Source organism: Leptidea sinapis, chromosome 27 (assembly GCF_905404315.1).
Source record: "Leptidea sinapis chromosome 27, ilLepSina1.1, whole genome shotgun sequence".
Taxonomy (NCBI): domain Eukaryota; kingdom Metazoa; phylum Arthropoda; class Insecta; order Lepidoptera; family Pieridae; genus Leptidea; species Leptidea sinapis.
In genome coordinates this window covers 8,140,869-8,157,851 of record NC_066291.1, presented here as the reverse complement: position 1 = coordinate 8,157,851, position 16,983 = coordinate 8,140,869, and the positions used below count along the sequence as shown (strand labels likewise).

General features: G+C 34.8%; 1 protein-coding gene across 1 annotated transcript; it reads left to right on the top strand.

Annotated features, from left to right (window-relative positions):
* Positions 1-437: 437 nt before the first annotated feature.
* Positions 438-9,652, top strand: LOC126972794 (chitin deacetylase 1). Its single transcript, XM_050819847.1, has 5 exons — positions 438-577; positions 6,603-6,766; positions 7,015-7,264; positions 8,010-8,331; positions 8,501-9,652. Exons 1-5 carry the CDS (start codon positions 523-525, stop codon positions 9,327-9,329), a joined length of 1,620 nt encoding a protein of 539 aa, XP_050675804.1. The 5' UTR covers positions 438-522; the 3' UTR covers positions 9,330-9,652.
* The last annotated feature ends 7,331 nt before the right edge of the window (positions 9,653-16,983 follow it).

The following is a 16,983-nucleotide window of genomic DNA, read 5'->3' as shown; positions in this document are numbered from 1 at the left end:
CATGTATTGACCACGTCCACAACAAAATCACATACCTAACAATAACCGAATAATATAATAAGTAGGTACATTAAAATGTATCGCTCAAATTCTCTTATACTATTCAATATCAATCCGTTTAATATTTCGTATGTTTTTATAATTTCTAGGTTGTCCACAGAATAAAGAATGCGTGATCTTATTAACATTTAATTGAATCCATGTAAAATGTTAATCTATACTTAATCTATATTTTATATATTAATATTAATGCAAATGTTATGGTTTACTGCTATATATTACAATGAATTATCGCAAGCGCTTTGCCAATACATGGTATAGATAAGAAACGTGAGCAGGTATCAGAGACGATAAGCTGGGGCGGCAGCAGAAGGTCCTGAAGAGATGCAGAGCTGATGAGCGCAAAGGGTGTTGGCAGAAGTGCTAGCGGCGGGCGGGTAGCGGGGAGGGGAGTGCGGGGCGCGGATTGAGGCCACTATTTAACGAGCCGCCGGCCGCGCAGCGACCTGTTGTGATCCCGTCATGGCGCGCTACGCCCGTGTCACTACTTTGGCCGCGTGTCTCTTGATCGTCTGCGGTGAGTCCCAACCTTTATTATACCCCACAGGCTCCGTCTATTTCGCGACGTCACAGGTGACGCGCTGTTACAGCACATCTCAACATAAACAGTGATTAATGACAACATCTAGTGCCGTAGCGAAGTGAACAGTGAATTACAGAGTTCTAATGTCGCGAAATAGATTGTGTCTTTATTCAAAATATACCTTAACTTGATTTCCTTGCATCAAAATATCACGTAAGAATGTAATGAATGCGCTGCAAGCCTTTCAAGGACAGCATCGAGTAATAAACCATACTGACAACTATCGAACCTTATTATGCATGAGTGCCGGTGTGTGTCAACCTTAAGGTTTTATTTAAATGAATAATATGATGGTTACTTACAGATCAATATGGTACAGATCTCCTAAGTCGATTGCAGCGATTATTACAATGATGTAAATCTGTAACGATGCATAAATATTTTAATTTGAAATAATATTCAGTCTCAAATGAGGGTAGTTTAAAATTCTATTTTATCATTTACTGTAATGTGAATACATAGTATATGGACTTATTAGTTTATGTCGATAATGTTTTAATTATTTAAAATACGCCTCCGTCTGTACATTGTGTAGTTGTTCGAACTTTCACATTCGATGTATTGCGTTGTGGCTGACGTCACAGTGTTGTACCGCGCTGCAGGTTAGCTGCTATTTTTGACCGTCATATGATCAACTATAATGTTACATAGGCACTATTTTATAAAATCAATTTCAATTTAAAATAAAGAAAAACGGCAAAGAGAGAAATAACTTATTGAATGTAGATTCACGTTACGAAGTTACTGTACGAAGGTATTCTCGAAATTGCAGATACACATTTTTACAGGCAGTACGATTTCGACATATCGACATAACATGCATACGAAAGCCGTGTTCAAGTTCAAAATCATTGGTCGTACTAATTAAATGCGGAATGAAATAGCATCTTTATATTTTCTAAATGTATATCTTATATATTTAAAGAAATTGCTTGTACACTTATGTGTATCTCCTAAATCAGTTCTGGCGATTGGGTGAAAAACAGATCTAGTGACGTGACATTTCAGGGAACAATTGTTTTCCCGAGTTCTCACACTAAGTAGTGATGTGTCACCCTGTTCCTCTTATATATGAGCAAGATTATATAGGCATTCGGAAGCAAAAATTTGATTCAAATAGATCACATTTGATCAATGAGTAGAACTTTGGTCACACCACTCCTATATACAATAAATCGGAATTTAAGTAGTTATAGTAACAAATCTTGTTTAGTATTGTACTGGGCTAGGTGTAATTACAAAACTACATTATTAAGGAAGTATGAATCATTACAATTTGTTACCAGTGACAGGCTTGCTAAGCAAATCTGTGACTCAATACAGTTTCATATACATAACACTATAACCATTTATATAATTTAAGTTTATTTTGATGTTAACTAGCCTCGTTTTAGACAATCTAGCTAGTGTGCGCGCGTACTTATATAACTTTGTAAAGGTCGTGGGTCAGACAGAAGATGAAATGGACCGGGTGATGAGCAGGTCATGACAATATAATTTACAAATTACTGAGAACTCTGTTAAGTATTGCCACGTTTTGTTAAATAACAGAGGTCAAGGTTGACACAATCTCCGAACATTTAATTAGTTATGAAGACGTGCGGTGAATCAATAACATTTGTAGAATCATATCAATAATTAGCTTGCATGCGGAATATCAAAAATTGAAGATATTATAATAGTAACAGTATCAATATATAGTATGTATAGAAGAAGATATATAGCAGAAGCTAAAATTTGAATTTGGCTCATTTTATTGGCCAATGTTCTGGGAAGTTTTTTAAAAATAGTTAGAAGCCATAGGCACCCATTTTATTTTATTTTTGATACCTTGAACATTTTCACGAAGTTACGACTCAATTCTAAACTAGTTCCACATTGTCTTAACTATTCATAGTTTCTGATGTGGTTATTGCAACTGTAGTTAATAATTATCAACAATAAAATCAACTTAAAGTGTTCAAAAAAATTAGAAGAAAGTCCTAAACCACAATTAGGTTAAGAAAGCGGATAAAAATTATTATCTCCTAAACTACGCAAAATCGTAGAACATACATAGGGGTGATTCGGATACTCATCACCATGAGGCCTTCAAATTTTAGCTTTGGGCGTAAACTTCTCGGCCACGCTGTATCATATTTTACCGCAATCGTCAGTTTGTTTGCATGAAACTGATATCGTGCAACCAGTGCCTCATTGTGGCTATTTGTTGTGTAGGTAGTCAAGTTATCAGTTATAACAATGTAACATAATACACCGGTTTCGTAAATGTAACTGGAACTATTAATAATTCAGATTTTAAACTTGGCAACTTTTTTATATTTGCATCTAACTTTTAAATCGTTTCATTCTCACGAAGCTACTTACTGTTACTTTAAGTTCCTCATAAGTAAACACTGCTCAAACAGCTACTTACAAACTCTTAATATCAATCCAAATTCTTGCTGCCTCTGCACAGGATGTCGGCTAGATTATGGGTTAACGGCGCCTGCATTACTGTGTTTCGGTCTGAAGGGCGTCGTAGCTAGTGAAATTACTAGGCAAATGAGACTTAACATCTCATGTCTTAGGGTGACGAGCGCAATTGTAGTGCCGCTCAGAATTATTGGGTTTTTCAAGAATCCTGAGCGGCACTACATTGTATCGGGAAGGCGTATAAATTACTTAGCTGAACATCCTGCTCGTCTCGTATTAAAGGTATTCGAAAATATATAAAAATATCTAAAATAAGGGTATTTTCATAAAACAAAACGGGCCCGCTTGGGACTGATGCGTATCACTATTGTTTTTATCATAATGTGGACTTAGCCAAGAGTGTGATTTGCTACAAATTATAAGATAACGAATAGCGACTAAAGTATCTAAAGTAGTTTAAGATCTCTTAACCATAAATGCAAAATAGAATATAGTATGCATTAAAGGTTTTAATAATTTTGAGCAATGATTCATATTTTAGTCGTCGTGAGCCTGTGAATAATGCATTCCCGTTATAATACCAATAAGTCATGTCTCTACATGGAACGTGTGCAATAGAAATATTGATGAGTTGTTTTGTATGCAGAGGCCGTGGTAACTACAAGATTCCTCCTCTAGGCCATTGCCCCGTCTTCTTCTATGTATTTTTAGTTTTAAAATCAATGGATAAGAATAATAATAATAAGATCTTTTGAATTGCCATGAATCTATGAGGCTTCACGTGTGTAATAAAAATATTCATATATTTTGGAATTGTATTCATAACTATAAAATTATAAAATTACTAGCTTATGTGGTTAAATACGTAACATTAATTGCGTTATCGTACACAAAAATAACAATTTATGACATAAAAAGTTTACACTTCAGAACTACTTATTACAAATATTTTTCGACTGTCTTACGAAATTTCGATCAGGTCACCTGACGCGAGTTTAACATTTTATACCCATCCCAAAAAAGTGCTAAACGCCGCTAAAGAAATTTTCACTTCAACAATGCTACACACTGTAAGTGATTCAGTTCGGAACTAAGTATACGAAGTTCGAAAATAATTGTCTTGTTTTGTACTTAAATTAATTTCAAAAATATCTTGTGACGTTTCTTCTTACTCTCACTTGACGAACACTATTACTAATACAAACTATTTTTTTATTCAGAATTATATCCAAGCTATAATATATAAGCAAGAATTATAGCCATGTTTTGAGCGAATATATTTTATACCTTCATACAAAAGACATCAACGCGCTCGTCTCGCAGTCTTGGAGTAAAATGTGTTCAATACACATTACTATTTACTGGCATAAATATTAGAACGTTACTTATTTTTAACTTTTTTTTTAATTCTCGTGAATAATAAAAATACCTTAAATGTCAACCAAGACTAAACTTGCGTATGGTATGCATTTATGTTTTCTTTGTGTAAGTTTTACGTTTTATTTGTACAATCAATATTCTTAAATTTTAATTACGAATGTTGTTATATTACGGCTTATGTTAAAGGCTATGAAAGGATTTCAAATACATTTATTTTGTAATAATTTAAATAAATTTTGATAATAGATAAGAAATCAAGTCTCGCCATGATGATGTGGCCCAGATACATCCGGTTCAATTTAGGAACTAGTTTTATGTTTATATTTTTTTAAGGTTCAGTATTACTTTGTATTGAAAGTAATCGAACCATGACTGGTTGTTAACATAATATAAACTGACATTTAAGATCCATTTCATAACTAGGCTTATTTAGTTTATTTTTCAATTTTAATTCATACGGAAATTAAAGTAATAAGCTTCAGTAAATTGTATTTCACAAGGTCAGCTCATTTCTGTTAATTGAAATAATTAATAACACGTTTGTACATAATAAATTGACGGTGCACTGTTGTCTTTTAGAAAATGATTATGTTATAATGCAATATCAGCACCGTAAGAGATCTGAGAACTAGTTCTTGCTAATTAATAGACACGAGAATGTTGTATAATATAGTTTATAAAGGTTGCTTCATAACGAGATCAAACGGTCAGTTTTGAGGGCAATGTTTTAATATCACGTGGAGTCGGGTGTATGATTAGCCTTCCCTTGTGGTTGGTATCTTCAGGCTGAAGAGATATTTATATACTTTATTAATTAAAAGCTTTTGCACGCAATTTTTTCCATTTGGATTTCATAACATTATAATAAAGGTGTGTGTATCCTTTTTTTATAAACCGATTGAAATGTTGTCTGAAGCTTACCTAAACACACATGTGAATACCACATTAAAATTGGTTGAACCGCTTTTTATAGAAAAGGAAAAGCAAGAAGCACACTCTTTTAACACCAGACCAATCGCAAGGTCCTTGGCGACCTTAGAAAGCGTCTAAAAAACATACCTACATTTTAATTTCAAAATTGAAAACCAATTGTTGACGTGTGAAAATGGAATCGCTTCTATAATTGGCGGAAAAACGTACAGAAAAAATCGAGATTTTGATAAAATCATTTTTGAAGTTTTTCTCTAATACCTTAGTTGTTTATGTGTAGATAAGTTATTTTATCAAAGTTATCGTTCTTTGTCAAACTCTCACTTTAGTTATCTATTGATTTACACGAAACTTTCTTCTCGAAACTCTATAGCAATAATTATATAATAGGTACCGATATCATTCTTTCCTCGTATTACGAATGAGTTGGTTCATGAAAAATTTACATCATTCAGTGAATACTTATTCATTGATTTAGTCATTGAAATATTTATATAGAATATATTACCGTATCATACGTTCCGAGTAATTTTTTTATCGATACTTTTATAACTTGTTTGAAATCATGTATTGAGCTGACACCTATCTACAAACTACTTAATATTTCCTGAATAATATCGCTGGCGGTCAAGGAGATCGAGTATTCCACGACCTTTTCAAATTATAATAATTTCGACAACTCCGTTCGATTGACACGGACGAGCTTAGAGACGTCCTTGTAATTTGCTCAAGCACTGACATTTAAGACAGTCAAATGTCGTGCGCTCACCCGAACTTTGACATTTATCGAGTGTACACCATCGTGTGACATTTTACATTAAACTATTAAAAGTAATGTTTCACTATTTTGTTTTTTTATTAATTATATGTTTAGGAAACTTAAGCCTAAATATTTTAAATTATTGATCAATATAATCGTTGGCACAATTTATACATATACCTATCTGTAATTATACATTGACACTTCTAAAAATTTGATAAATATTAATGTTGTTTAAATGTTATTTATATCATGTCAATATAAAGATAATAAAATACATAGCTCTGTATTAGGACAGACATGTCCAACCAGAACCAGGCCTGTGTTTAAAAGCTTCACGAAAGTACTTCTAAAATATCATAGTTGTATTGATTTTAAGCTAACTTTTAACCGACATCTGGCATTGACGTAGAAATATTAATTATTGCAAACTATTCGGAGATCAGAATGTTAAATAAGGTTGTTATTACACAGAGGTTGCCCAGGGGCACCGTTGGCGGCGGCAAGCTGACGACACAGCCAAGAAAGACGAGAGCCTGGAGCAAGAGCTGTGCAAGGACAAGGACGCGGGCGAGTGGTTCCGTCTGGTGTCCGGCGAGGGCGACAACTGTCGCGACGTCATCCAGTGCACCGCCTCGGTCAGTGCAGCAGGCAATTACTACTTTTACACTCGCGCCATTCTTGTTTATGTTATAGTATCGGTTTCAATGCCGTGTACAATCTGCCCGACATCCATTTACGGCCATAACATATATGCATCACAAGATTTATTAAAATTTTGCAAGTAAATCATTAACTTACACAACATTTATAGCATCGCTCACAATATGTTTTATCTATTTCTTTGAGCGCCGTTTTAATTTTTATTCATTACAAAATTCAACAGGGTATACAAGCCATCCGATGTCCCGCGGGTTTATTCTTCGATATTGAAAAACAAACTTGTGATTGGAAAGAAGCCGTAAAGAACTGCAAGCTGAAGAACAAAGAACGCAAGGTGAAGCCCCTCCTGTATACAGAGGAGCCCCTGTGCCAGGATGGTTTCTTAGCTTGTGGCGACTCCAACTGTATAGAGCGAGGACTTTTCTGTAACGGAGAAAAAGACTGCGCCGATGGTTCAGATGAAAACTCCTGTGGTGAGTGTTCGTCGAATAATTTTAATGTTTTATTAGTCATCATTCATTTCAAAATACCACTCGTACAGGCACGACGAACACAACAATAAATGCCAATCACTTGGCCCAAAAAAACATCTCAGTGTCGTAAGATAATGGAATGCAAATACATTATAGTCATCTCCCGCCTTGTATTCATTGGATAAAGATTTTAAGTCGATAAATCTTTTAATGGACAAGCAACTCTGGAATGTACATACCCTTTTTAAGTGTAATAAATCGATGTATCATAATATGTTAGTAACAGGTTGTTAGAAAACAGTAAATTACTTTATTTACTTCAATTATTGAAAGCAAAACAAATTTTCTCTTAGTTGCGAAAAACCAGTGAACTTTATAGTCAAACAGGTATATGCAACCGACTTAGCTGTTAACATTGTGCAAGCGACCGATTGTAATTCAATATGCCAAGGAATTTGTTTCATTGAAATAAATCTACGATATCTAAAATTCAACATTATGGAAGTTACTTATTAGAAATGATTTCTTTCCTACAGTATAATTCTAATTGATATTTATGTGGACGCGTGTCGAAAAACATAATCAAGCGAAAGTACCCATACTGGTTCTTGTATACATACTTCATTACTTGTGGGACTGGCTTACGAATCACGTTTATATAATATTTCAACTTTTCCCATAGCGGTTGTAGTGTAATAGAATATTAACGACTCTTTGATATTTGAGTGATGTTATTTTGTTACAGATATCGACAACGATCCCAACAGAGCCCCACCTTGCGACCCGTCGCAGTGTGTGTTGCCCGACTGTTTCTGTTCAGAAGACGGCACAGTGATCCCTGGTGACTTGCCAATCAAGGATGTACCTCAAATGATCACAATCACTTTCGATGACGCGATTAACAACAACAACATTGAACTGTACAAAGAGATCTTTAATGGAAAACGTAAAAACCCCAACGGTTGCGATATCAAGGCCACCTTCTTCGTATCTCACAAGTACAGCAACTACTCAGCCGTACAAGAAACACACAGGAAAGGACACGAAATTGCAGTTCACTCTATCACGTAAGATTAACTTCAAATTTTATTTATTACTCACTTTTATGTACATTCACTGAATAAAATTTTTACTACTGAAAGTATAAAGTCTTGCCTGTAATTAATAATAAAGACTCTTTAAAACGTTTATTAGCAACTTGGCTTGAGAGTATACTAATTTAAAATTTCTTCACAGACACAACGATGATGAACAGTTCTGGAGCAATGCCACCGTCGACGACTGGGGTAGAGAGATGGCTGGTATGAGAGTCATCATCGAGAAGTACGCCAACATCACCGACAACAGCGTCGTAGGTGTCCGCGCTCCCTATCTCCGTGTCGGAGGCAACAACCAGTTCACCATGATGGAAGAACAAGCGTTCTTATACGACAGTACCATTACCGCTCCCCTTTCCAATCCGCCGCTGTGGCCTTACACGATGTACTTCCGCATGCCACACCGTTGTCATGGTAACCTTCAGAGCTGTCCAACCAGAAGTCACGCCGTTTGGGAAATGGTAATGAACGAGCTCGACCGTCGTGAAGACCCCACCAATGACGAGTACTTACCTGGTTGCGCTATGGTTGACTCTTGCTCGAACATTCTTACTGGAGACCAATTCTACAATTTCCTTAACCACAACTTCGACCGCCATTACGACCAAAACCGAGCTCCTCTTGGCCTATACTTCCACGCTGCTTGGTTGAAGAATAATCCTGAATTTTTAGAAGCTTTCCTGTACTGGATCGATGAAATCCTCTCCACACACAATGATGTATACTTTGTTACGATGACTCAAGTAATTCAGTGGATCCAGAACCCACGCTCAATCTCAGATGCGAAGAACTTTGAGCCGTGGAGGGAGAGGTGCGCAGTCGAAGGCCAACCAGCCTGCTGGGTGCCCCACTCGTGCAAGCTTACATCGAAGGAGGTTCCCGGGGAAACCATCAACCTACAGACGTGCGTCAGGTGTCCACTCAATTACCCATGGTTGAACGACCCCTCGGGTGACGGCCGTTACTGAATAAGATCTCGCACCAAAGGTGGTGCAAATAGTCGATAAAATAATTACATTTGACGAGTTGCATGGACATCGTTCGTGTTCGAAAATTTAATATGTATTTGTTATCAGGGTCGAAGTGTAATTCGTAGCCATCATGACATGAATTAGTGTCCTTGTAAGATATATGTACCGGGTCGTAATCCCGTTTATAGTCTAAGAGCCTACCTAACTGTAATATAGACTCACATCAATATTTAATAGGTCTGTTTTAATAAATACTTTATGTGATTTTTATTGTAAGTCTGTTGAATAAAATTTTAATACAAAATAAAATTAAAAAATAATTATTTTTTTATTTTTCACCTCATGTTTTCCATGAATAATGGAAAAGTTTAGCATATCTAGTTTCCCACGCTGCACGTTAGAACACATTGAACATTCATATCACGACTGGCTGTGTAGTGTACAATAAATAAAGCGACTCTTGATAGACCAGACGAATAAGTTTCTATACATTATGATACCTACCTTCTTAATTTCCTTGCTTCGTGTAATGCAAAGGGTTAATTATAGGTGTAGGTACAGACAGTATATTTTACTCTAATTACCGACGCGGCTACAATAGTCGACTCGAGCTAGCTTTACTCGATTTGTGTTACACATCCGAGCGTGACAGCTCGCACTTATTCAATGTCATTTTTCATTTCATTTATTTATTCATTCCTAATAATACTTCAACAGTGCACATATTACAATTAAATAAAAGTATCTAAGAAAGTTAATTACGTACTGGGTAGCAATAATAAGTAGGTAATAAGTGGGTACCAATAAATGTACACAGCATTCATAGTTGTTGCCATTTCGATTAACTACTACATTCTTATTACTACTTAACTATTAACTTTTATAAATACTAGCTTCCACCCGCAACTTCGTCCGCGTTGAATAGTTACTTTGGGCATTTTTTTTTTATCTTTTAGGATACTTTTCAAATAATACACATACAAACTGCTCTTTCCGCTGGCAGCGCTCTTCTATGATTTCAAAAAATTAATGTTCGAACAAATGTTTATAAATTATTTCGTATCAAATGCCTACATACAGAGTTTAATGGTTTTATCTTCGATAATGACAAATTTCCATCGCCTATTTCAAACCCTCCATTTATTTTTTGCAATAAAAGGTAGTCCTGTTTCAAACTCGTCTACGTCTACCTCTGTACTAAATTTTATCAAAATCGGTGGTTTAGGCGTGATAGGTAGGTAGATTAGGTTTAGCGACCGCCCTCAGGCTATTAAATAATAATTTTAATTGTACAATGTTACTTTGTTACTTTGTAAATATTACTTTAATTGTAAAACATATTTTTGATGAAAAAAAAAAGCCCGCTGAGTTTGTTGCGCCCATTCTTCTCAGGCCTGAGGCATTCATTTTGGAATGGGTGGTAGTTTTTTTTTGACTTTCAATAAGTGATTTCACATCCTATTTTGAATAAAAATATTTGAATTAGAATTTGATAGCATAACAAACAAACTTACATTCACATTTATTATTATACATAATTTTATACATAATTATCATATTACACATAATTTAGAATTTATTACAGACTTTAGAAGTTACGTTACGTACACATTCTTGAAGACTGTACTTAATATGATCAATAGCATATTATATACGTTTTCAATGGCAAAATACTAAAGTATCACATTGAAAAATACAATTTGGACGATATTTAGATACTGGTATACGGATACTTATCCAAACAATACGAAGGGAATAATGGATTTGGCAAAGAATTTTCTATTAGAGAAACATTTTCGAATATATTTCACTTTATTATCATATTTTTAGCCTTTATTATATTATAAGTAACGTTATGTTTATCTTTATATATATATTTCTTCTGTGCGTGTGTTTGTTACTGAACTCTTCCTGGCTGGACCGATTTTAATGAAATTTTCTGCAGATGGATTTGAGCATGGCTTAAGTTCTCAATTCAGTCCATATATAATTCTCATGCGTTAGCGAATTCCTCCTAATGGCTGAACATATTTTTCAAATTTAAGACTTGTGTATTTATGAAAATAGCTTATTATCACCAAGTCTATTTAAATGCAACAATTCACACAAAACATATTATTTACAAAAAATTTGAACAATTTTATTTGCAAAAAAAGTCTGGACCATTAAGTTGTATGACCACTAATGAGTAATGGTTTGACAAAGCGAAGGCGCCAGTTAATACTATTTCTATTTCTGTCGCTCTGAGGATGTCTAGCGTAAACTGTGCTTCTCGCACCCTCTTGATACTCTAAGTACAATATCCAGTTCGAGTATAAACTCAGTTCACAATTAAACTCGCAAAATAAAGTGCTTAATGCGCTCAAATAAATTTTCACTTCGGAATGCTATTGTAGCTATTTTTAATTCCTTAAGGCATCATCTGTAGGTTTTCTTTATGAAATCACAAAAGAAAATTTTCGCTCAAACAGTCATATGTTATGGGAAATCTTTCGGTTCGGTTCGGTTGGGTTCTCAAAAAGGTTAAGAATATTGTTGGGAACGGGGCAGTAAAAGTCTAGATAGAGAGTCTTTATACAGAAGAAGTACAGACAGCAAAAACTTATAACATTGTTACATGTGTGTGCGTTTACTAAAAATAGAGGTTAACAGTTCGCCGCTTTTTTTCAACGTGTTCACAGCCGTCACAGTCTTATCTAAACGTATAGATTATCTAAGATCCTACAATGTTAATTATCAGAGATGAATATATTATGTAACAATATGTTATTTGCTCAAAATAACAGTAGTAACTATAAACATATATTCTGACTATCATAACAGTTAAGGTCTTACACATGCATTTCAAAATATATTTCGTTATGCCAGTAAGGGATGAGACGAGCAGGACGTTCAGCTGATGGTAATTAATACTTCCTGCCCATTACAATGCAGTGCCCCTCTGGATTCTTAAAAGGCCCAAAAACTCTGAGCGTCATAACTGCGCTCGTCACCTTGAGACATAAGATGTTAAGTCTCATTTGCCTAGTAATTTCACTAGCTACGGCGCCCTTCAAACCAAAACACAATAATGCTTACACATTACTGCTTTACGGCAGAAATTGGCACCGTTGTGGTACCCCAAAAGCTAGCCGGCATCTTGTGCAAAAGAGCCTCTCACTGGTAAAACTACTTAGATAATTCGATAATGGTTTACATTCAGTGTTAAATGAACAGCCAGAAAGTCAGATAAAATGGCATGCGACACGGTCAATACTAAACTAGTATTTTATTGTTCTCTGCTACTGATCAATAAACAAATTATAAACAGTATTATATCTAAGGAAATTATGAATTATGGTCGAATTCTGACCTACCTACCTACCTAGGTCTATTAGCTTTAGACTTTAAATTTTATTTTCTATCCAACGTGTTAACAAGGGGCAGATTAATATCTGGATAGTATAAATTGTCCCGCTGTGAAATTGAATCAGAACTGAGAACATCCACAATCGAACAGCATTAAGTATAGGTATTAACCCATATGGCCCGAAGGATTGCAAAACTTAATTGGCAATCAGAAGTTCGGGTGGCCATAATGGGGCCAAGCCATATGGGCTTATATAAACTTAGCCATATAACTTTGGAGATACATAAAGATATTTAAAAAGATGCAGCCATATTTTTTAAAATCTTAAAATATTAACTTCCAAGAACTTACAACAGAAGCCTTAAATACGTGTAAAAATCAACTAACTCAACTATTTTCTAGTTTTTTTTTTACTTTACATATCGCTAAATGTGACTAGGACTTAAAAATGTCTATATATATTCCTTTATGTATATCTTATAACGTATAATGTATAACAAAAGAACATCTAAGTAGCAGTACCTAGTGCGTGCCTTAATCAAAGTAAGATGATATTGCAATCACCAGCTTTTGTTTCTTTCAATCACCGTACCGTTCGCTAGTTCATAAATTTGGGAAATAATTTAATTATAAATAACTTTTTGATACTTTTTGCATAATTGTTACACGAATTAATGAGGTTCGTGTCTTGTACGCGTGTGAGAGTTTACATATCTGAAACGAATCCTTGTAGCAGCAGTCAGGAAGATCTACGTACGTAACGTACAATTGCAACACCAATGCTGTGTGCAGAATTAAGTATACATACAAACCTACATTATTATTCTGATTATTGAGATAGGTGATTGTAGCACTTAAATCTGTAAATAGATCTATGATTGATAATGATTACCATGCTTTTTGTGGTGAATAGTTTCGGGAAATTGCTCAATCGGAGTTCTTGTTATCTCCAAATCGCATCCTAAAGTTTAAGAGGCGCAGAATCCTCAGAGAGCGGAAATGGTTAAGTCGTCTATCTGGAGTGAGAGGATTTTAACTTTGAACCCCACTCTCGATCTCTCACTCGATGGCCTCACAATCCAGTGTTTATAGTCGTCGTAGACCTTTTGGCAGAATCGGCATAGGCTGGATTCACTGAGGACAATTTCGGCAAGGTGTCCTTGAAACTTACAATATTCGGACAGAAAACCAAACAAAGGGTTCGTAATTGAAGTTAAGCCTTCATTTAAAATATGCTTTTAGTTCAAACTTTAGTTGGGTTTCAGCAATTATACGGATATTAAAAAAGTGTTTATTCATTGACATTTTAGCATAATTTAATAGCATTTTTATTAGAAACACTCAATTAAGAGACTGCAACATCTCATTTTTAAGTGTGCTAACGATTTCATTCGACTTGGATTTATAATTACCCAATATAATGTGTCACAGATTCATTGTAACTGTGAAGTACGCAATCTCTACCAAAGACAATAGACGCAGGGTGCTACAAACATCAGATCATCTGAATGTAGGCGTTACATTGCACATTATCTCACCTTCAAACTCCCCTTTTGCATATAACGACAGCTGCGTCATAATATAACTTTCCATTTGATTTTGCAACACGCGGTGTGAATTGATACACGAATAAGGACAATGAAAATCAATCGCTGGTATTGTTAGCGCGTGCATCAAAGTAAATAGAGAGTTGAGGTTTCCTTCGGTGTTGATACAGAATGTAGTATCGTAGAGAAGCGCAACACAGCCTGCGATAGTGAAAGCAGTGAAAGTCAAAGGCCGCGCCGCGTCCGACGCGGAGGACGCTCGCAGTGGACGAACGCCGCGGCTTTCGCATTTATCTCTATATACTTCAACAATCATTGGTCGATTAACTGCCTGGTCGCATTGCCAACTAGTAAATAAAGGGGATATATCTGTAATGAGTAAGGTGCGTAATGTATACGCTCCTATCGTAATGTATAGATTTAAAAAATATTGTCACGTTTACAAATTACATTATATGTTATACAAATTGCACTTTAAAAGCCAGAAGAGACGGCCTCAAACATGAAAAGAACGGGCAAAATAATTCAGCAGGATCCTCTTTTTATATTCTAACTAGCTGACCCGACAGACGTTGTTCTGTAGATAATAAAAAAAATACTGTTTTGTATCTCTATCGTAATATTTCAAAATATCAAGAATTATTTCGTAGCGTAACGTAAGCTCCTTGTTGTTATAATGAAATTGTTTCACATCAGAATTGGCACACCGTGCGTCAATAAATTCTCTCACAGAAAATATGTCCATATAAAACAAATATTGTAAATAAAAATAATTATGGGTCCCAAATCGAATTAAAAACTATCACAATATCTCTCAAGTTGGACTGAACTGCACTCCATGAAGTAATCCCCATTTAAATCCGTTCATTAGTTTAGGAGTCCATCGCGGACAAACAACGTGCCACGTATAATTTATATATATTAAGATTGCAAGTTTTAGAATAATTTGTATTTTTTAAAGAGATTGACAGTAATCGCCTTTATGTAAGGTGTGTTACGATTTATGCTATAGTAACCTTTATTAAACAATTTTTTTATTTATTAAGTGGTAACCCGAGAGATCGCACGGAACGCTAGAGAACGCGAGTCCCACATCGTTCATAAGTTTTGTTTTGAAATTTAATGTGTAATTAATCCCAGAAGTGAGGGTTATCACTTTAAAAAAAATGTTTAGATTTAGAAGGGCGACGTCTCTAGTCAATTACCTAATATGCAAATATTGGGGTTGAGCAGGTTATGAACTGTAAAGAAGATGAAGCCACAACCTGAGAGTTGAACAAAGACATCAGGATTTATGAATTTTACGTTACTCGAACGATACGAACCCGAACTCAGTGGAAGAGCACTCGCACAGAACGCGAGAGGTCGCGGGTTCGAGTCCCGCATCGTTCATAAATTTTGTTTTTAAATTTAATTTGTGTAACCTTTACTAAACAAACATTGCTTAACAATATTTTAAATTACGAATAAAATGTAATGATTAATGCACAGAACACAGACCTTTCTGTGTTTTGTTGTTTAATAACATCACCAAAAACATAGCTGCCAGTTTCTTGCCATACCAGTATCTTCAACTCATTCTGTCACGTGAAATTGATCTAAATGATTGAAATGAGACACTACAATTAATGTGTCTAAACAACTGATCGATTAGTGAGCACCTTATATGCTTAATTAATAGGAAATTAATAATTGAGGTATGAATTAATTTATTAATTCATGGGTCCGTCATCACTAACCCTCTCCAAAGAGTTTTTCAGGAAGTTTAGCTGTAAACACGTTAAACAAAATAGCAATGAGCAGTAAGCCCCTATTTTCGTATCGCGAGTGTAAGACATAGCTGTCATGTACACTAAAGTAATAAGCCTGGCCTGTTGTCATGTGTTAATGTGTTAGCTGACATAAATTATCCAAGCCAGGCACCTAATCAATTTGACAAGAAATCTGTGATCTGGCGGAAATCTGTATCACATAATAAGTTTTGCCTTTCGTTTTTTTTTATTTATAGCACGGAATGCAAGTCCATTCAAACTGGTGACTTTGTCAACTTCTTGGGCACTTTACTGCGGTAATCTAAAATAAGTTTATTTTTATTATGATTCGATAGCTTGTTAATAGTTTATTAAAGTTTAGTATTATTATTTCTCTAAAATATTGCAAGATAAAAATTCTTAGTTATCTTGTTATTCATAGATCCGAATTCCGATTGATTCAACTAATCATTCACTGTGAAAGAAATAAAAGCATTGGCAGCATTTTTCATTGCAGTTGGGTGATTCACCTATAAGAACACTATTGTACAATTTATTTATTGTGTTTATCATAGTTATGGTTTCTTTGTAAAGCGGTTTTCGTACAGTTCAGTTCAGCCCTGTTTCACTGCGACCAGTGTGATCTATTATTAACACCAGCTCACTGCTAAGATTGATTCCTTTCATTAATCTTATTATATATTTTACAGTAAGCTGACATATCTCACTTGTGTTTATCATGGTGTAAACCTGAACATTTCTATCGATGGTACACATAAGATATTCCTAAATTCTAGAAAAGACGGATATGTTAATAATTGATATGTATCTATGTATATGTAAGTAAGTTGACCTGTTTTTATAAGCAGTTCTATTAACATAATCTAATGATTAACATATATTTTTAAAAGTTTTACAACATTGTTTATCGAAATACTTTTTAAAATACGAGACACAGAGGATTGTATTTTATTATTATTTATTACTTATTGGGAACATTGTTC